We start from the raw sequence: 20,727 nt of genomic DNA, 5'->3' as shown, positions 1-20,727 counted from the left end.
CCCGTAAAAGTAATCAATTTAAAATCAGTAAGCCCACATGCATTTGTATGCAAGCAGACGGTGTCCTAGACGGTCGTACTCTAGCTGGCTGATCCAACTATCGTTCGTCCCACTGAGTTTCCCGAACACGCTGGCGCCCTTCCACACAACTACTTGCGGATCAAGGTCTCTTGGAGGCGTACCGATCATGATCTCCTTGGCAAAGCTCGGCTGTAGAAGCTGAAGACGTTCCTCTACAAACAAGTGGAAGTTACTAACCAGGCTTCCCCCACCGACGACCATGATTCCACCGAGGAAGTCTCGCATCTTGCGCTCGTCTGAACGAGCAGCATGCATGATCGAGGTGAGAATTGCCTTGTCTAATGGGTACACCGGGAGGATATCATCTCGCTCCTCAATCGTGGGAGCACGGGGTTGAGACGTGTTTTGGCCCTGTCCAGCGGGCGCAGGGGTTGCGGCGCCTCCAGCCTGCGGGGTACTTTCGGGCCCAGGAGAGCCTGCAACAGACGAGCGAGGGGTGGCCTCGGCTTCCTGCACGCGGCTGAGAGCATTCAGTTGTTGCGAGCGGCTCGGAGTAGCTTGCACATCCCGGATACTCGTTTGAGACTCGCCGTTGACCTGGTTGGCAGACGACGCCGGGGCAAGTGCCGTTAGGATTTCGGACTGGGCGGCGGATGTTGGGTCATTCGGCTGGCCGTCATAGATGTCCACAGAGCGCGCAATCAACTTTCTCCGTCCATTCAGCTTCCGCGAGTTGTCGAACAACGACGGCTGGAAAATGCCCATTGGAGCGAGGTGCACCTCATCGTATGCTTTAAACGTGTACTTACGAGTGTCTTGGCCGGCAACTCGAAGGTGGAAATCAAAAACCTGCACTGAAACACTGGCTTCGTTCATAGTGCATACGTTCTTTTTCAACTCCTCGGCTAGCAGGAAGTCATACCTGCGCCAGAGGTTTATCTCTTCATAGGGGAAGTGATCGTAAAGCATCATTTTGATAAACAGCTCGGTCACATCGGCTCCACCATATTTCAGGTTCACTCGTGAGTTTTCGACACACATCCCTTCCTCCACGCAACATATTGATGTCTTTTGCGCGCCAATGTCAACGACACAGGCCGAGGTAAATCCAGCGCCAAAGGTAGCCGCCAAGCTCTCCTGAATGAAGCACACCCGAGCGAACGAGAACTCTCTCATGAGCATCTCAAGAATCTGGGTGACGTATGACTTGTCGAAGAGGTCTGGAATCACAAACACACAGGAGTATTGCGGCCAATCTTTCTTGCTTGTGAGACCCAGCTGGGTCTTAATCGCATCCTCCAGGATAATCGAGATGTCAAGAAACAGAAGTCTCTTGTTATCATAGTCTTCCTCATTACACCACCCATGTTTTATCGGCCAGTAAAGCTTGTAGCGGGGCTTTGACTCATCCGGTATCCGTAAAGCCGGTTGTCCCACGATGTATTCGGGTGCCGGGTCTGGAATTTCAGTCCATTCGACTCGCATTGGATCGTTGTGTTCTGAAATTGTCTCTGGTACTGTCCGTCGGTTATAGTTGATCACCATTTCCTTGGAGTTCGGCAGAGTCCGACGCTTGTTTTGACGCATGTGCGTTTTGAGGTCGGCCATCATGGTCGTATATTGCGAAGAGAACTACAACCGGTTAAGGCCAAAGGTTTATATCACCAGATCAAACATCAAGACATACCTCTGGGCCGAACTTCTTCTCCGGCTCCATCTCGGAACCGTCATCCAGCTTCAACCTCTTTGGGCGAGGCTCCTCTTGGTCTTCGGCTTCGTTGGTAGTTGACTTTCGCGCTATCACCATAGGGACGGTTTTCGGCAGTGCGTCACTCGATAAACCAATGCGCAGATTCTGGCTGCCGACATGAATAACGACGACCTTTGAGCCTATCGCTTCCGTAGCAGCCTCTTCGGCTTCTTCCATATTTGTATCACCGTCCATCTCCGCCTCCGGTTCCGCTATCCCTGAGTCATTGGCCTTTTCCATTGCCATGGCGCGATCACGATCTTTGGCTTTTTTGGCCATCCGATTCCGATTCTCTTCATTTTGCAGTCTGAACGCTAGGTACTGATCGTCGCGCTTGAGGTAGTCGCTATAGACGAAATAACCAGTCAGTCAGGATCCAGAAGGGCTGTAAAGAATAAAGGAATTATATGACGTACGTGTAGTAGTTTTTCTGATTTATGGCGGGAATCACAGGCCAGCTGGAGAGGTCCATATTGTTATCCGTCCTTTCGAGGCCTGAGTAAGGTTAGGGCATGCAGCTCAGTGCCGTAGACAGAAATTATTTGGGATACTGACCCTCATCCCGTAGGAGCGCCTTTCCGGATTTCTTGCCCACCATTGTGTGTGGCTCGTGGTCTGCACAGAATAATCTTCTCAGAGTTGCGCCAAAGACCGAATCACCTTGTTGGGATCAGGACAGGTCAAGAGGTCCGTCACGCTTAATGGAAACACCAAATCAATTCCTGTGAAATGGGGGATACAGAGCGAATCCAGAGAACAGATGGTGGGGTGACAAAGAGTTGAGTATTGAAAGAGGTGCAGATAGAGAAAGAGCGCGCTTGCGGTCATCCAGACAAACTACGGCACCGACCGTTCTCCATACTTTCCGGCAGAGGCGAATCGCTCTAAACAGTCTAGCGTGAAGGCAGTATAAAGATGCACTATACAAGTATTTTCAAACAGCATAGTTGTTTGACACCAAAAAAGCCATAACATTACAGAAAAAGACACTATCTTCATCAGAAAATACAGACTTTACATTCCCAATAGCTATCCAAATCCCGACTTCGAAACCTCAGGGTCTGGGATATTGAGTAGAAAGCTTTGACCATCTGATCAGCCGCCCCTGCGATTTAGTCAGCTTCCTCGAAGTTCTGGGGTTTGGATCACTTTCATCGATCATCCTCCGCTGAGATAAAAATCCGCTCTCCCTCTTAAGGTCGACTAGCTTACGCGGATATCTCCATCTAACACGCTGTACTGATCCGCTTGACTATTTCCCGCCGAGACGCGAACCCTTTCTAACGATCGGTCTCCGTTGAAAGCTCTACAGAGTATCGCCGCATCTACTACAAAACAAACACAGCCATGGGAGGATCACTATCGCGGCTTTGGTCCCTATTTTGGTCTAAGAAGGAAATTCGGATTCTCATTCTTGGACTTGTGCGTCAATGATTTCTGTTGCAATCGCCATTTCTGGGGTCAAGGAGCTGAGACCTCTTCTTCGCAGGACAATGCTGGAAAGACCACTCTTCTCTACAGATTAAAGGTATGTTTCCGCAGTCTCTGTGTATAGTATACATGACTTCAACTTCGCCGCTAACACTCGAATACATAGATCGGCGAAGTCGTGACTACGATACCGACCATCGGATTCAACGTGGAATCGGTGACGTACCGAAATCTCAACTTCAACGTCTGGGTACGTACTTCAAGCCACTGTTCGGGTTAATGAGCTCCGCTCATATTATTTGTTCAGGATCTTGGAGGTCAGACATCTATCCGTCCATACTGGCGATGTTACTATGCCAATACCGCTGCGGTTGTTTTTGTGATCGATTCTACAGACGTCGAAAGACTTGGTACGGCCGCAGACGAGCTCGCCGCCATGTTGAATGAAGAGGAACTCCGCGAGGCAGCTCTCCTAGTATTTGCCAACAAACAAGATCAACCTGGTGCGAAGGGCGCAGGAGAAATTTCGGAAGCACTAAAGCTTGGTGAGCTGCGGGATAGGAACTGGAGCATTGTGGCTTGCTCAGCCATTGACGGTAAAGGTCTGAACGAGGGCATGGATTGGCTGGTGGTAAGTTCATCTCTTTCTTCGACGTAGCTTGTACTAAAATCCACGCAGCAAACCCTTCAGTCCGAGAACGCATGAGCGCTGGCGTCTTTTGTCGTATGATAGAATTTTTAATATTCCCCTCCTTGGCTTTTGAAGCTCTGGAGTATATGTCGTTTTACAGTATACCTTTTGTTGTGGAAGTTTTGAGGACAGCATAATATCCTAATCGATTCGAATGACGGTTGGCTTTGTTTGGCTTTTCTTATGTTTGGCATGACATAGACGCTCAGTATGGTTGGAACTGATTATGGAGCCTTAGAATGCGTGAATGATATTCAGGCGTATAAATCAGCCAAACTGCCTCATAATAGGTGTTGGAAGATAATAGAAAGCCAAGGATCACTAATTGTCAGGATGTCTCCAACCCGGTGGTCCCCCTTATCATGAAGATACGACCCTATCAGGATATGTCATGAGATAGGACTATCCTCTTAAGGGCAATTGACTGGTGAACGTACAGCATTCCGGATCACATTAGCCCTTTGCCCTTCATTACCTGCACTCAAGTCTAGAAAACATAGACAGGTTTACTCCCCGCACTCGGTGCTCCCATCCTTTACCAGCAACCAATCTACCCCGCAATACCAATAATCCCAGGACCATCCAGGCCATTAATTTCAGGCCAGATTCTCAAGCCGTATAAAGCACAATGGCAACACCCCAACTCCAAACCGCCGCCGTTCTCCCCTCTACTGGCGCAACACTCACCAGCCGCCTCGAGATCAGACATGATCGGCCGATCCCGTCCCCCGCAGCAGGCGAACTGCTTGTCAAGCTCGAGTTCTCTGGTGTCTGCCACTCGGATGTGCACAGCGTGCGTGGAGAGACACCAATGTTGACGGATGTTGCGGGGCATGAGGGGGTCGGGAAAGTTGTCAAAGGTAGGTACCACAGCTGAATAGAGGCAAGATGTATGGTATCGAGGGTTAGTGCTGATTTGATCATTAGTGGGCGACGGTGTAGATGAAGGTGCTTGGATGGGGAGGAGAGTCGGAATTAGGTATGGGTGCTTATTTCCTCGAGTGTTCGACTCGTGAGGTCACTAGCAACCAGTGATAATGATTCGTCTTCTGGATCTATAGGTGGCTGTACAGCTCATGCCTAGAGTGCGAGATCTGCGAGAGGAATAATACGGCTTGCCCGAATCAGAAGAATGCTGGTGCGGTATGGTGATCCTTCATTGCAATATAACGACTCTCCAGTTTCTGACGGTGCTAACGTATGTTATCAATAGAATGTACCGGGGACCTTCCAACGTGCGTTTCCACGTTCCGTCCTCTTCAGAGTGGCCATAGAATCCATTTCCGTAAATTACTGATCTTCTCTAGAATACATCGTCAGTCCTGCAATGCACGTAACGAAGATCCCACCGCAGCTCTCCCCTGACGAAGCTGCGCCGCTATTATGTGGTATGCTGACTATAAAACCAAGTGTGTTGAGGTGCTAAGAGAGAGTGATGTAGCCGGAATCGCCATGTATTCGTCCATCATGAAAACAAAGACTCGTCCCGGGGATTGGATTGTTTTTCCCGGTGCCGGAGGTGGTCTGGGACACATGTACGGTTTAATTTACTCGCTTCTTCTTTGCACTTCGAAAAGGCTGATTTTCTTTTTGCTAGGGGTGTTCAAATTGCAGTCAAGAAAGGGCTCAGAGTTATAGCCATTGACAGGTAAGTGTCAACACATCTAAATCAAAGACACATCATTCTAGGGCAAGTACAAGTCGCTAACCCTAACGCAACAGTGGTGAAAAGAAACAGAAGCTCTGCCTTTCCCTTGGAGCCACAGCCTTCCTAGACTACAAGACCGACGACGTCGAAAGCGCTGTGAAACAACTAACCTCTGGCCTTGGTGCCCACGCAGTAATCTGCACAGCGAATGGAGAGGCCGCCTACGAGCAAAGTATGCGCTTACTCCGGCGGCTAGGTGTCCTTGTTTGTGTGGGGATACCAAATCTGCCGTTCCGGCTGCCGGCAACACCATTTGACATGATCGTTAAAGGTGCGTCGCTCACTACACTTCAGTGTTCCTTGTTCTGGCTTTGATACTCTTCGGGTTGGAAGGTAACAGTGTGCAGGTTTGACTATCGTGGGCAACTCGGCCGGCACGGCCGAGGAGATGGAAGAGTTGATGGAGATGGCTGTAGCTGGGGATTTGAAGGCCCATATTGAGTGTTTTGAATTTGATCAGATTGATGACGTTATACAGCGACTTGGGAGATCAGAGATTGAGGGGAGGGCTGTCATGCGTATTCCGGAGTGATTGGAAGTACATGTCCGGGTTGAACATTTGAATCAACATCTGATTGCCTAGTAAGGTCGGCCAGCGTAAAGCTCCGGTGCAAGCACTTTTTATATAAAGACCTTCAGGAAGGGGTACGTGGAGGTCGAGCAACCCTCGATATGAATCCTAAAGTGAGCCTACAGGGAGTTGTGCTACGCAGACATTTCTTGAAAGTATAACGCGTGGAATTTGACATATTTCAAAGGTGATTCCCGGGTAGGTGTGATCGGGAGATTTTAGGAGAAAAAACTCTCAAGCAAGCAGGAGGCTTAGGCTATGCTTAAGCAGTCCAAATACTCGCTCAGCCAGCTCGAAAAGCCTGTTGTCCCAGACTAATAGAATAATACCACTTACTTACCTGACCATCTCCCTCGTGTGAAGTATCAAACCCGATCGTTGCATATGACGGACGCTTGCAAACCAAAGCTAGCCGCCTCAAGTATCCTTCGTGGAGAACTGGACACAACCGGGCGTCGTTTCGTTCCAGCCTCCCTGTGTTCTGCAACAGCCCAACGAATGAATGCATCATTCACACCGAATCGTCACCCAGAGACATTTAACAAGGACATAGCTGCGCAAGCTCCGCGAGGCCTCTGCGGACCAGGATATCGTGAAACTTGATCAGCGACGGGGTGAAACATTGCCGCGGCTACCGTCTCCTTGTGCGATGCTGCGGAGTATGCTGTCAGTTCTGTTCACGTTGACATATATCATCAGGATCAGTGATTGACCCGTACTAGTTCGGTGAGATGATCTAACGGCTGGAGCAGTGGGAGAATAGTGGTACTGGCACCTCAAGATGTTCTCATGAACATCCAAGCAGCTTCTGAGAACCCCTCTTTTTCTGTAAACTCACGATGCGATCTCAGAGAGATGGGGTAGCTATGGACGCTAGTGAGAAGGTGAAGAAAAAGAGCAAGTAAATCAAGAACGAGCGCCAACCATGACTGACGATAATGATGTGCTAGTGGTTCAAGGAAAGAAAGGCAGGTACGTGTTGGCGGATTCCCAATTGATTGCAGGTTATGGTGTCGCTGGATATATGCTGACATCATCTACCTGAAAGCATTCATATGGCCGTGCTGAAAGACAGAAACACTTCAAGATTCAAAGTCTACGGTCAGATACCTTGAAAGTGGATTCTAGCCTAGTTTAATGATATATTCGCATGAGCTTACTATATATAATCACCAACTTCGTTAGTAACACAGCTAATCCTCTGCTCATTCTTGTAGCTTGCTATCAACAATCAATAACATTTAATTCATTCTGAATGACGCCGTCTAAATCCTCTGAAATTCGCCATCTGGCGAATTGAAGATGTTGACCGTACGGAATGCGAAGGCCAAAGTGTGGTGGAATGGAGTGCTGTGATTGGCCGACCCGCCCAAGTATACTGGCTATTCAGTGTCTCCCCGAACGTCTGCCGACCGTTTGGATTCCTCCTCTTCTCCTCGCCGGATTCCCACACATGTCTCCACGCTGCTCTCCTACTTGCCAACCGCTTTATGGTTCCTAGCCCGTGCGCTGGCCTGTACTCTGAATAGGCCCTCTGAACAGCTGCAGATGCTTCCAGCAGAAGTCGCGAGTCCTGGACCATTTGCCTCGTGCACGCTGCATCGGACTGGTTCTAACACTAGGCACTCCACCCCCGGGTGTGTTACGGGGCCAATTGCAAGAGAATGGATCTAGGATCGTCTATCTAACTACTCAGTGCACCTCTGCCGCTGTTGACCCAGTTCCGTTTTCAGTCGATATTCCCAACTCGCGCCGGGCCCATGTGTGCTCCTGATAGGGCGTCATGTCCTTTGCACTCTTCCTCGTTCCCTTACATTAGGAACCAACGCTGTCGACAGACAGTCCTGGTGGGTCAAAAGGGGCAAGCTTAGCTCCTCTTCCCCGATGGCCGGCCGGCGATGGAGGGGTATTTCACTGAAGAAAGCGCCCCTCCCGACTCAATGCTCAATTCGGGGCAGTCTGTTCTCTTCTGTCCTTCTGGTCGTGTCCTTCCACTTGCGCCATGAGCTCTCTTGCCAGTGGCCCAGCCGGGTTCCTTCTGAGCGGCTTCGACCGTCACTATGCGTCCATTGCGGGCGCTGCTTTCTTCGTCTGCGCGCTTGTCGCAGTTGTCCTCGTCGTGGCGTCGCAGAAGCGCAACAAGGTCGATAACAATAGCGGGATTTCCGTCTACCTCAGGTTCATCTATGCCAGCTTCCTGAAACCCCATGATAAAGGTGGGAGCGGCCAACAAGATGCGTTGGAGAGCTTCTATTCTACTCAAGTATGAGCTCATCTTCTGTTCACTGGCTTTCAGGATGTCAATTGACTGCTCCCCAGGCTACTGTTTACGACGCTACCCGGAAGCGCCTTCTACGTGGTCGGGAGGATATGCTTGGTCTTGTTGCCGCTCAGCTCAAGTACAAGGTCGAGAACAAGGAGCTTCGGAAAGGCAAGGCGATCTGGGTCGATGTAAGGTTCTCGTGTTCCCGCTGGCCCCGAAAAACTAACGAATGGTGCAGATTGGTGGCGGTACCGGGTAAGCATCAAGATGAGCACAGCGTTCCTCTGTCGTTTTCTGACAGCTCTAGATACAATATCGAGGCTATGGCCGAGTTCGTGCCCGTTCCCGAATTCTTCTCTCATGTCTACCTTGTCGATCTTTCTCCTTCTCTGCTTGAGGTAGCTCGCCAGCGGTTCGAACGACTAGGATGGAAGAATGTCACTGTCGTTTGCCAGGACGCACGCGCCTTCCAATTGCCAGAGGACCATATTGATCCTCTAAAGAGCGTAGGAGCCGGTGCTGATCTGGTCACAATGAGTTATAGCCTGTCAATGATTCCAGGTAAGGACTCGTTTTATGCAATTCTCGAACAGCCACTGACAGTAATAGATTATTACAGCGTGGTGGACTCACTAAGCAAATTGGTGAAGCCGTCTGGTCTCTTGGGTGTTTGTGATTTCTACGGTAGGGTCCAGGTTTGCAGCTAGCAATGAGAAGAAACACTAATGCTCGAAAAGTCCAAAGCATTGTCGATGTCTCCTCCAGGAACTATATTGGCGGTGTCTTTAACCGACATGTTAACTGGCTGGGTCGTGCGTTCTGGCGCGCTTGGTTTGAGGCAGACCGTGTGAACCTCGATGCCGCTCGCCGAGACTATTTGGAATATCGGTTTGGAACTGTCATTTCTGCTAGTGAGCGTAACTACTTACTCGGAGGCATCCCTTACTACATCTTCATTGGCCGCCAGAAAGACATCTACCCGAATCAGGCCAGCCGTGAGGCCATAGAAAAGTTGGACGCTTCTTTCACAGAATCGCCTTATCTCTCTCCAGCAAACCATCGCGAGGAGATGAATAACGCAATCATCCAGAGCACACAAGAGATTCACTCTAAAGCGTATGAGTCGGCCGTCGTCAACCTGAGCGCCAACCTTCCCCTGCCTGCTGCCTTCTATCAAAACCACCATTACCGCATCTTCTATAATGATCTCCTCCCGAAACACACTCAATTCAAGAATGAGTACATCTATGCCTTCAACTGGGAGGACCCTCGGGTTGACCACAGACTACTCAACATAAAGCGCGACGACGTTATACTGGCTATCACAAGTGCTGGTGACAACATCCTAGACTATCTGCAGAAGAGCCCGCGCCGCGTGCACGCCGTTGACTTGAACCCCAACCAGAACCACCTCATCGAGCTCAAGGTTGCAAGCTTCATCGCCCTCGGTCACCGTGATGTTTGGAAAATCTTCGGCGAAGGAAAGCATCCCGAGTTCCGGAACCTTTTGATTTCCCGTCTGAGCCCTCACCTATCAAGTCAGGCTTTCCAGTATTGGCTTGAACACAGTCATGTCTTCACCTCATCTTCTGGCCGAGGACTCTATGAGACCGGCGGTTCTCGCCACGCCATCAAGATGATCCGCTACATCTTCAAAGTCTTCGGTCTGGAGGGCCAGGTGAAAAAGCTCTGCGAGGCCCAGACCCTAGCTGAACAGCGTCAGATCTGGCCGCGGATCAGGGCCGTTCTGTTGAGCAAGCCCCTTCACTGGGCGGTGGTGAGCACTGAATGGTTTGCCTGGAAAGCCGCGGGCGTTCCTCGGAATCAGCGAAACATGATTGTGGAGGATTATTTCAAGCGCAATGGTCTCACAAAAGATATGAAGAACGCCAAAGACATCAGCGGCAAGTCGATCTGGGAATACGTCGTGGATACATTAGACCCTGTTGTCCATGAAACCATGATCAGCAACGACAACTACTTCTACTACCTTTGCCTGAAAGGTCAATTCTCCAAAAGGTGATTACTCCTTGTCTGATTATACAGACCGAGACTAAACAATCGGACAGATGCGCTCCCGCCTACCTCTCACCCCAAGCCCACGTCAAACTATCATCGCCGGGCGCCTTCGACGGCCTGCGCATCCATACGGACGAGATCAACGAAGTTATTGGGCGTATCACGCCTCGAAGTCTCACTATCGCCGTGGTACGCTCCTCTAACGTCCCCTTGCCGCTGCTTTTGCCCGCTCTCTTTCTGTACTAACTGTAATCTTGCAGATTATGGACTCAATGGACTGGTTCGACCCAGAGGGCACCGAAGCCACCGCGCAAGCCCAGAAATTTAACCAAGCCCTCAAGATGGATGGCCGCATCCTCCTCCGCTCCGCTAGTATCGAGCCCTGGTACATCAAGAACTTCGAAGAGAACGGCTTCTCGGCGAGGCGTGTTGGCGCTCGCTTCTCGGGTACTTGCATTGACCGGTATGTTTTACTTTCTTCCCGCCGCATCAGTGAAGAGATCATGATCTAATAACGACCTGCAAAGTGTGAACATGTACGCCTCAACCTGGATCTGCACAAAGACCAGGGAACTCCAACGCCCAACGCAAGATAGGCGGTCGAATAGCGTCGAGTATCTTGAGATCTAGTCCAAGTCCTCTATCATCAGTACATTTGAGTTTCGCAGGCGAATCCGAATCCGTTATATACCTTGATGTTATACGACCTACCCTACAGTACCTACAGGAATTATTTCCACCTTGTTTCGCTAAGTCTGATTAAATGTTCCCTACTTAGCCCCATCTCTGATAGTTCGCCTGTCGTACACAGGGTATTATGAAAGACAGGCTGCATGATGCCGCCGTTATATGTGACATGTCTTCTAGAAATACAGATGAAACATAGATATAATAAGACGTTTTCTATGCATACGAGAAAAGACACGCTGTCTGCACATAGAGGGCGTATTTCAGCAATTTTGTCTATTCAGTCCTGCCAATCATGCACGTAAAGATACAAGGCTCTCGCATAGGGCATAAGCAGAGGCGACATCAACATTAGGTGTTAGGGTGAGTGAAAAGCGAGCAGCGTGCGCACGACACTCTCTGTACAGCGAAACAAATTCATCGTCAGGAGGAAAACGTAAGAGCCGAAGAGAAGAAAAGTAAAAGTATGCATTAGAAGCTACAATCCTCATCCTTTCCTCTATCGCAAACCAAATAGATAGGCCATGCTGAACTTCCGAGGAATCCAACGAAGCGCATCGATGCTTGCAAACAACTCATGGGAGAGAAGCGAGAAAAGAGAGAATTAACAAAATGTCCAAGCACATCCCCAACGGGGGATGGCAAATACTCCGTGCCGTCATCTCATGAGATAAAGAGGGAGAAAAGTGGTAAATCGTTTAGTCAGCTTTCATGAGCGGCCATATCTGGCCTTTCCAAAGGAGAAAGGCACGTATCGGTACTTGATCATGTGTTGAATTTGTCGGCGCACTGGACAGGACAAGCCGCGTTAGCGATCATACTATTTATCTTTCCAAATTGTCCACACACGAAAGCCAGGGTTCGGTTTGGAAAATAGAGACTGGACTTACTCGTCAAAACGAACAACAGAATCCAGTACACCACAAGTACAGGCCAAAAGACGGGGATATCAAAGACAGAGAACCAGGTGCAGAGGAACCCGATGGCCAGGGCGCGGGTAGCCGAGTGCCAGAATTTGAACTCGGGGAGACGGCGGATAAAAGGGCGAAACTCGTCGTCCTGCTTTGTCGGGAGGCTGGGGGCACCCGCGTCGCCATCTTCGAGGCCCTCGTCTTGTGTGAGAGAGGGGTCAAATTTGGGCTGTAGGAAAAGGAGGAAGAGGTTTAGGAGGTAGATCCCGACGGTGTATGCGACTGTGGTCCCGTTAGTTACTGTGATACCTATTTTGGTTTGTACTTGAATTTAGTTGTAGAAAACGGACGTACCAATGTACCAGCCCTGGGCGAGGATGATGCGCAAGAAGAAGATGAAAAGGAGCACGGCAGTGCCTATCCAGCGATAGGCTGTGAAAGGGGTCGAGGCGTCGAGGTAGGTTTGGTATTGCTATGAGCCATTAGCTAAACGTTCATTTCTCATTTTCCTCCTCCAAGATGCCCGATCCCATCACGTAGAGGGGCATTGGTACATACCCTAGCAAGCTTCGAGGTCTGCGCGGAGACTGCGGTAAACGGCGTCTGCTCGGGCTCAGGGACGTCCATTACGGCGGTTAAAAATGGTCACAGAAAAGTAGAAAGATTAGGACAATCTGGAGTAAAGGGGCGCACTCTCAGCACCAGCTATACGGCATCCAAGAGGTCCTAGGGTAGTCGTGATTCGTGATGGAGGTTGCTAGGCAAAAGTTGTCCACTTCCAGCGTCGGCGGACTGTGCACGCCCGTACAGCCACAGCGGAGTGCTGCGCCACGTAATTCACTAAGCAAGTGCTTGATAGCTTACGTAATGACACTTATCACGTGAACCATTTACCTCGGGACAGAGCGCGGCTTGCATCGGCTGCGGGGAGCCGGGGTATCTACTCCTTGACTTCGTTCTCGGGAAAATAAAGCTTCAAACCATTGCCTTGCTTCTGTTCATCCTGTTAATTCTCACATCATACAACATCATGTTCGCCCGTCAATCCACCCGGTTCCTCTTCCCCCGAACCACAACAGTTATTACCCGCGTGCGCTTGTACTCATCCGCGGCACCGAGCTATGAGCACATCCTCACCTCGACCCCAAAGCCTGGAGTCGGCTTGAGTATGTCCACAAAATAAACGATCCGGATATGCATACCTCGTAGATACTGATTTCACGGTGATAGTCACTCTCAACCGTCCTAAAGCCCTCAACGCCCTCTCCAGCCCTCTCTTCAAAGAAGTGAACGATGCTCTCTCCAAATACGATGAAAGCAAGGATATTGGCGCTATCATCATCACAGGAAGTGAGAAGGCTTTTGCCGGTATGTTCTTGTCTACTCCATGTCAAGGCTCTTTCTCTTCAAGTCGCAATTCTAACAGATATTTTTGGTGTATAAAGCCGGCGCGGACATCAAAGAAATGGCCCCTCTAACCTTCGCTTCCGCGTATAGCAACAACTTCATAGCCCCTTGGTCGCATCTCGCGAATTCTATTCGCAAGCCTGTAATTGCCGCCGTTTCTGGCTTCGCCCTTGGCGGTGGGTGTGAACTTGCTCTAATGTGTGACATCATCTACTGCACCGCGTCCGCCACGTTCGGACAGCCTGAGATCAAGCTGGGCGTTATCCCCGGCGCCGGCGGGTCGCAACGTCTCACGGCTGCGGTGGGCAAGAGTAAAGCGATGGAACTCATCTTAACGGGCAAGAACTTCAGCGGCAAAGAGGCGGGTGAGTGGGGAGTTGCGGCGAAGGTTGTCGATGGTGGGAAGGAGGAACTCTTGGAGGAGGCAGTGAAGACTGCCGAGACAATTGCCGGATATAGCCGGGTTGCGACTGTTGCGGCGAAGGAAGTAGTGAATAAGAGTCAGGATTTGGGAGTGAGGGAGGGCGTTGAGTACGAGCGGAGGCTGTTCCATGGGTTGTTCGGGAGTCAGGATCAGAAGATCGGTAGGTTTTTGTCCCTTTACCATTACTCCAAGAATGGCACTGACGGAGAGAAAGGAATGACTGCGTTTGCGGAAAAGAAGAAGCCTCAGTGGTCGCACGAGTAAGAAATTGGGCTAGAATGTTAGCCTATGCGCACATGTAAGAACTTGACAATGAACCTGTCTGAAATAACAGTAAAGGCATCATTAGACACATTCGTTGCCTCATAACGTATTATGTACACTCATTATTAGATATTATGGGATGCAAGAAAGCGGTATGTGGGTTAACAAAGCTCAGAACACGCCAGTAGGTAGTTTCTCCGGATCATCCGGGAGCCCTTTCTGGTTTTGATAGTCCTCAACCACCTTGCCTTCAAATGTCTCATCAAAAACATCGACCTGCGTGCTTTCAAACTTACGAGCACTGATCCTGCGCTCAAAGAGAACGTCCAGCTCGGCGAATGTGCGCCCCCGCGGTTCAGGAACGCGAAAATAGGTATAGATGATGCAAAGAAAGCAAATCCCTCCCCAGAAAAGACCAGCAAAGTTGCCCCAGTCCCAAGCCGTCGGGTTCACCATGTACGGCGTGAGAACACCGCAGATGATGGCAACAATGTTGTATAGGATACGGCCGAGAACGACGGTCTTGATCTGCAGACGGCGTGTCGAGATTTCTGCGACGAGAGAGTAGGCCACGGTTCCAACTGTTAACTGGTAGAACAGCGCCCATATAAGCATCATTGACCCGGTGGCGAGCGAAGACTGTGTCCGGTGAGACTCTGGAACAAGGCCGAGAAATCCCATAACCAGCAGCATTACGCAGAGCCCACATAAACCGTAAAGATAGAGCTTTCGACGGCCGATACCCCACGACATGAGGAACCATGCTCCAAAGACTCCAACCATGTTGATGCCGTACTGGCCCATTGCAAATGAGTATGCCTTCTCGTCGTCCAGTCCCGCCTGTTGGAGAAAGTACGTCGAGTAGTTCGAGAAAGAATTGCCGCTGAGGTTTTGGATAGCCCATACCATGCAGACGATTTCTGTGCGCCGCAGATCAACTCCTTTGAAGCAATCTAAATAGCTAGCGCCCGATGTTAATTTCTGTTCCAGAGCTGTGGTGTGGACCATCATGGCGATGGTTTCGTCCGCATTGAAGTCGGTATCTCGGTGTGGACTCGTCAAACGCTGCAGTGACTTTTTAGCGTCCTGTGTCTTGCCCCTCCGGACTAGCCACCAGGGCGACTCGGGCGCCAACCAAATCCCGATGAAAAGTGGCACCGGCCACATCCATTGTAATCCGTACGGAATGCGATAAGCCCATTCATCCTCCCGGCCGATCATCGACCGGATCACGCCGACGCCTATAAGTTGTCCCAGACCCCAACAGAAATTGACGTACGTGGTGAGGTAGCTGCGTAGCGCAACCGGACAGACCTCGGAGGCATAGGTGACGCATAATGTTTGGAAGACTCCCCAGGGTACACCAGCGAGTATTTCGGCGGCCAGTAGAGCTTGGACATTAGGAGCCGTGAAGAAGATGGCTGTCCAGGCTGTGATGAGGATAAGACAAGCCATGACCGTATACCGGTATCCGAACCTTTCAGAGGCCCAACCGTTGAGCAATAGACCGATGATTTCGCCGACATACGCCCCGTTACTCAAACCGGACTGCCACTAAACAGTTTCACCAATCGTCAGCGATCAGGTCAATCATTCAAGGTATGCCAATCCTTACCCGTGCAGGTACTTGATACTCCCCGTTTGCTCCCAGCTCGCCATATTTGCGATTAAACTGTTCAAAGGCATAGAAGTTGTTGACCAAAGAAATATCATAACCTTCCATAGCAATTGTTGTAGAGATGATAACGCTCCACATGACAGCCTTGGGATAGAGTTTTATCCCCTGTAATAGCGTCATCTTCTGCTCCTTGTGAGCAGCTGCCCTCGCGTTTGCAACGACCTTCGCCATCGGCGTCGGCGACCCGTGAGAATCTGGCGACTGTTCATTCTTGACCGGAGTGATCACATCCTGAGCCTTGGAGGACTCCATTTTGTGGAAACCCTGGACTGCCGCAGCATCCGACACCGTAAAAGAAGTAGTAGTTTTGGCGTCAGGCGAGCCGTCTCAGGAGCCCGTGGATGGATCGATAGAGAATTTATATCCGCGGCGGGGGCCTCGGGGAGGGTCCACACTAACCCACTTTCGCAAAGATTTCTTCCGAGAGATGAGCGACTGAGAGTCCAAAAAGAACGGGAAAGCACGCGACGCTAGCACGAAGAGAGCATAACGCACCAGGAGGTGACATTTTCGAGAGCCCGGGGTTGTGGGGAAGCTGGGAACAGACCACTGACCGTGGAGGGGAGTTGCGGCCAAGCCCTTGGTAGTGTGAAGACTCGTGGCCCAGGTCCTCGGGAGACTCAGTAGGGATCATCGCTGGACGTGCTCTTGTTCAGTGTTGGGCTCTTAGAGCGAGCAGAGTTGATCGTGAGTGCGTGACTCTATTCATGTCAAGCATAGAGGAAAAGAAGAAATGTTCTGGGCAGGTCAGCAGGGCCAGTTCCGGATCTGGAACAGCCCAGTTCGCTCCCAGATACAGGATTTTGACCATCTTTAGCTCCATCATTATTTCCATATCTTTCCAGATGCTTCTAAAATATCCCTCTAAGGAAAAGGACGGATCCGAAATAACGCCGTTGTCTGGTTGGAGTCGCGACTCGAAAAGCCGAAGGTTTTTTATTTCCCGTTTAACCAGCTTCCTTTGCTACGAGGACGCTTCTTTCAAGAAGTTGGGTTATAGGTGGAGGACACCTACCAGTAAATTGCTGGCTGTTTATCACTACCCCATAGTAGACTATTGATTTCGGCTTCAGAATCGCGCAGGCCGGCCCCAGGGAACCTTTCGCTGATAGAGTCTCATAGTCCTCCCATGCCCAAGTCCAAGCCCAAGCCCCTAGTGGACAAGCGTCTTCACGGATTACCGAGTTCGGCATATTCCTCATAACGCAGCAAATCAAGCTCATGAGACGGCGCGCTAACCCAATTGAGGCCTATTGACGAGAGTCTCGAGTAGGCTAGCCTTCGGGCCCAAGGAGCCGGGATGTTGGAAGGGGAAGCTTTGCTTGAGAGCACATCTTACAACCGGTCGTCCAATCCTATACCGGTGCAGATACCGTGTCTCAGCAGGTGGGAACTAGAGCCAGCATCTAGCATAAACCCATTTGAAAGCCTCGTAACGCCTCAGCCCAGAGCCCCCGAACGTCTTTCGCGGGTCATTCACTAATCGTCCTCCCTGGGCTACCGCAAGCGGCTAGGTTAAAGTATCAGCGAATTTAGTGCTCGGAGTGTTGAATTCTCCAGAAGTCCATAATTCCTTTATCACCAAAGGTGCCGGGCAATGAAACGAATGGGAAGTTTGAAGGGACGAACTCTCATACCGAACACCGGGCAGAGCCGTCTGCAGTCTCGGCGCTGAGAGGAGTATTTATTTACGATGTTCGTTTGACTGCGGAGTCTTTAGCATACATCGGCGTCGATGTTCCAAGGGATACGGCGTATTCGTCTCCGCCTGAATAATGTCTCACTTCGATGACGCAGATCCGACGGTGAGATCTCAGCATCTCAACGATCTTCAGCAGCTCTCTTCAACTGGGTCTCCCAGTTTGTGTTAGGGGCAAGACCTCATTCGAGACCAAGAGGGCCGAGAACATACCCGTGAATTTAATGGGTCCAGGAAGTATAGAAATCCTTGGCTTCAGAATCAGCATTGACGAGCTCTGTCACGTACCCCTACCGCTGCTGGCAGCCTGAGTGACTGCCTAGCATACGGAGACCAAGCTTGGAGATGCGGGGAAGGTTGTTGATAAATGGCGATGGGACTTAGTCAGAAGAAAAGGCCAGAGCAAGATGGTCTGATCCAAAACACGGCGAGGCAGAGACTAGAATCAATTTAGTATCGCGTGAGGAGAGCGTTGATTACCAACAAGATCGGTCTGGTTGGGGCGAGCATCGTAGATGAGAGATCGTGGTCTTTTTGGGGCGGACGCGAGGCTGAGAGCGGTTCCGAGCTCGCATTTCTTGAACTAAAAGAGAAGGACGATGCGATCATCCGCCACCTGAAATACTTGGAACATCATTGAAAACAGTCCCCTCCTGCTGAAGAGGTTGCTCTGATTATAAGATTCCATAGCCCAATGCCATCGACTTAAGGAATAATGATCTGGAGCAAGATTGGGTCGAAGCGGAACCTGACCGCGGAATTCTCCGATTCTCGAGGACAGCTGGCCCTGGATTCCGTTTAACCTGTCAGATGAGTTCCTCAATGCTTAGTGCGGGGGAGACTGAAGATCGTATGGTTTTGGGGTGATAATTGGCTGATAGACAGCAAAGAAGCCAGAGAGAAGATCGGAAAGACCTTCCGCTTCGATAGTGGGGCACCACCGGTGAGCTTCTCAGCGTCTCTGATTGGTCGAAGCTCTCTATATAGATTTTCTTAGCGCGATGAAGCAGTTTCAACTCGAAAGGTTTATATTTGGCATTAGCTTACTTATTACTGTCCCCTCATGAGGAGCACTCTGGACTGCATATAACCCCCGCATGTCCTCTGGCCAACCTGTCTTCAATTCTTTTTTCGACTTCAATTAGCGATCAATTAGCGTTAGCATTGCTTCAACACCATCACAATGGGCCAAAACGACGACCAAAGTGAGCTCTTTGTCTCCAGTGTTGGCCTCTGAATCGAAACTAACGCGTTCCAGAGACGTACCGCTACAATGAAAGCCCGGTTTATACCACTTCCAATGGCTGTCCTGTAAGCCAAACCTCTCATAGTGCTATCAACCAGGCTGACAATCCCAGGTGATGGACCCGCAAGCTTCGCAGCGAGTAGGGCCCAACGGACCTCTCCTCCTGCAAGACTTCAACCTTATCGACCTTCTCGCCCACTTTGACCGTGAGCGCATTCCCGAGCGAGTGGTCCATGCCAAGGGTGCAGGCGCCTACGGCGAGTTCGAAGTCACCGACGACATCAGCGATATCACCGTCATCGACATGCTCAAGGGCGTCGGCAAGAAGACTAAAACCTTTGTCCGGTTCTCAACCGTTGGAGGCGAAAAGGGCTCCCCTGACAGTGCCCGCGACCCTCGAGGCTTTGCCTGCAAGTTCTATACTGAGGAGGGCAACTGGGACTGGGTCTTCAACAACACCCCCGTCTTCTTCCTCCGTGACCCTAGCAAATTCCCCATGTTCATCCACACCCAGAAGCGTAATCCACAGACAAACCTGAAAGACGCCACCATGTTCTGGGACTACCTTTCCACCCACCAGGAGGCCGTTCACCAGGTCATGCACCTCTTTTCAGACCGCGGCACTCCCTACTCCTACCGTCACATGAACGGCTACTCCGGTCACACCTACAAATGGATCAAGCCCGATGGCACTTTCAACTATGTCCAGCTGCACCTCAAAACAGACCAGGGCAACAAGACGTTCACGGACGCCGAGGCCACGCGCCTGGCCGCCGAGAACCCTGACTGGCACACTCAGGACCTCTTCAATGCCATTGCCCGCGGCGAATACCCCTCATGGACCTGCTATGTTCAGACCCTGTCACCAGAGCAAGCCGAGAAGTTCCGCTGGAACATTTTCGACCTGACCAAGGTCTGGCCGCAATCCGAAGTTCCCCTCCGCCGCTTCGGCCGCTTCACCCTTAACAAGAATCCCGAGAACTACTTCGCCGAAGTTGAGCAAGCCGCCTTCTCTCCCTCCCACCTTGTCCCCGGCGTCGAGCCCTCCGCCGATCCCGTCCTCCAAGCCCGCCTCTTCTCTTACCCGGACACCCACCGTCACCGCCTCGGCACGTCGAACTATCAATCCATTCCCGTCAACTGCCCCCTGCGCGCATTCACGCCCTTCCACCGCGACGGCGCAATGAGCGTGAATGGCAACCATGGCGCGAATCCCAACTACCCATCGACCTTCCGGCCGCTGCAGTACAAGCCCGTTAAGGCGTCCCAGGAGCACGAGAAGTGGGCTGGCTCGGTAGTAACCGAGCAGCTGCCTGTTACTGATGAGGACTTTGTTCAGGCCAATGGGCTCTGGAAAGTCCTTGGTCGCCAGCCGGGACAGCAGGAGAATTTTGTGGGTAATGTTGCGGGACACCTCTGCAATGCTCACCCTAGGGTCCGCCAGGCGACATATGGCATGTTCCGCCGTGTGAATGCTGACCTTGGGAAGAGGATTGAAAAAGCCACTGAGAAAAAAGCTACTGAGGCCAGGGCTCGTTTGTAGCTTAGTCACACTACTTTGGATTAGAACTCACTGTGATGTTGGCTAAATATTTTTTTTCTAAGCTCAGAGCTTGATAGGTTAGTAACTGGATGTAGATTGGCATGCATATATGGATGGAGTAATAAGGGAAACGATTCTGGTTCACTATATGGATCTAACGCTCTGCTAACTTAAACAAAAAGTTGCACCTGGTTATCTAACATGCCTTAAAGTTTAACAGGAATCCAGTAAGAACAACAAACTGTATAGTTGTTATCAAAACAGCAATGCCAAAAAACGGACAGCAACCCTAACGCCTGTGGGAAGTGAACGCCAAGTCCGTATCAAATTTCGGGTAACCTCGAGATACGCCGGATGCAGGAAGATTGTGTAGTTCGTAAATGGTCGTAATAAGACGTCTACCTCTTGGAGGGT

The 20,727-nt window shown here is 50.7% G+C and overlaps 8 protein-coding genes across 8 annotated transcripts, besides 1 other annotated feature; 5 read left to right on the top strand and 3 right to left on the bottom strand.

The window, feature by feature from the left end:
- Positions 1-20,727: part of a sequence feature (contig 1.101 1..209568(-1)) that runs on past both edges of the window.
- ANIA_05911 (putative chromatin remodeling complex subunit (Arp8)) lies at positions 25-2,369 on the bottom strand (the record flags this gene model as incomplete). Its single annotated transcript, XM_658423.1, has 6 exons — positions 25-210; positions 259-578; positions 831-1,653; positions 1,709-2,117; positions 2,188-2,266; positions 2,327-2,369. The coding sequence occupies 6 exons, from the start codon at positions 2,367-2,369 to the stop codon at positions 25-27; spliced, it is 1,860 nt and encodes a 619-aa protein (XP_663515.1).
- Positions 2,984-3,908, top strand: ANIA_05912 (Arf family GTPase ARL1; the record flags this gene model as incomplete). The annotated part of the gene is made up of 6 exons (XM_658424.2): positions 2,984-3,007; positions 3,076-3,193; positions 3,261-3,299; positions 3,369-3,452; positions 3,510-3,833; positions 3,882-3,908. Exons 2-6 carry the CDS (start codon positions 3,119-3,121, stop codon positions 3,906-3,908), a joined length of 549 nt encoding a protein of 182 aa, XP_663516.1. The 5' UTR covers positions 2,984-3,007; positions 3,076-3,118.
- Positions 4,522-6,133, top strand: ANIA_05913 (zinc-dependent alcohol dehydrogenase; the record flags this gene model as incomplete). Its single annotated transcript, XM_658425.1, has 9 exons — positions 4,522-4,753; positions 4,821-4,872; positions 4,955-5,036; positions 5,107-5,128; positions 5,201-5,281; positions 5,335-5,428; positions 5,491-5,541; positions 5,616-5,872; positions 5,949-6,133. The coding sequence occupies 9 exons, from the start codon at positions 4,522-4,524 to the stop codon at positions 6,131-6,133; spliced, it is 1,056 nt and encodes a 351-aa protein (XP_663517.1).
- On the top strand, positions 8,175-11,084 carry ANIA_05914 (class I SAM-dependent methyltransferase; the record flags this gene model as incomplete). Its single annotated transcript, XM_658426.1, has 8 exons — positions 8,175-8,388; positions 8,469-8,623; positions 8,674-8,690; positions 8,737-8,996; positions 9,173-10,454; positions 10,505-10,643; positions 10,715-10,917; positions 10,982-11,084. The coding sequence occupies 8 exons, from the start codon at positions 8,175-8,177 to the stop codon at positions 11,082-11,084; spliced, it is 2,373 nt and encodes a 790-aa protein (XP_663518.1).
- ANIA_05915 (protein retrieval receptor) lies at positions 11,426-12,799 on the bottom strand. Its single transcript, XM_050612508.1, has 4 exons — positions 12,611-12,799; positions 12,407-12,524; positions 12,032-12,334; positions 11,426-11,930 (listed from the first exon to the last, which is right to left on the bottom strand). The coding sequence occupies exons 1-4, from the start codon at positions 12,677-12,679 to the stop codon at positions 11,851-11,853; spliced, it is 570 nt and encodes a 189-aa protein (XP_050467055.1). The 5' UTR covers positions 12,680-12,799; the 3' UTR covers positions 11,426-11,850.
- echA (enoyl-CoA hydratase echA) lies at positions 13,069-14,180 on the top strand. The gene is made up of 4 exons (XM_050612506.1): positions 13,069-13,218; positions 13,283-13,420; positions 13,498-14,043; positions 14,098-14,180. Exons 1-4 carry the CDS (start codon positions 13,083-13,085, stop codon positions 14,145-14,147), a joined length of 870 nt encoding a protein of 289 aa, XP_050467054.1. The 5' UTR covers positions 13,069-13,082; the 3' UTR covers positions 14,148-14,180.
- ANIA_05917 (putative MFS alpha-glucoside transporter) lies at positions 14,319-16,077 on the bottom strand (the record flags this gene model as incomplete). Its single annotated transcript, XM_658429.1, has 2 exons — positions 14,319-15,701; positions 15,763-16,077. 2 exons carry the CDS (start codon positions 16,075-16,077, stop codon positions 14,319-14,321), a joined length of 1,698 nt encoding a protein of 565 aa, XP_663521.1.
- fgaCat (catalase catC) lies at positions 18,708-20,706 on the top strand (the record flags this gene model as incomplete). The annotated part of the gene is made up of 3 exons (XM_658430.2): positions 18,708-18,729; positions 18,783-18,835; positions 18,883-20,706. 3 exons carry the CDS (start codon positions 18,708-18,710, stop codon positions 20,311-20,313), a joined length of 1,506 nt encoding a protein of 501 aa, XP_663522.1. The 3' UTR covers positions 20,314-20,706.

The sequence above is a fragment of the Aspergillus nidulans genome, chromosome I (genome assembly GCF_000011425.1).
Source record: "Aspergillus nidulans FGSC A4 chromosome I".
In the NCBI taxonomy this organism is placed as follows: Eukaryota; Fungi; Ascomycota; class Eurotiomycetes; order Eurotiales; family Aspergillaceae; genus Aspergillus; species Aspergillus nidulans.
The sequence above is the reverse complement of the archived record's forward strand: the minus strand, read 5'-3'. Positions and strand labels throughout refer to the sequence as shown.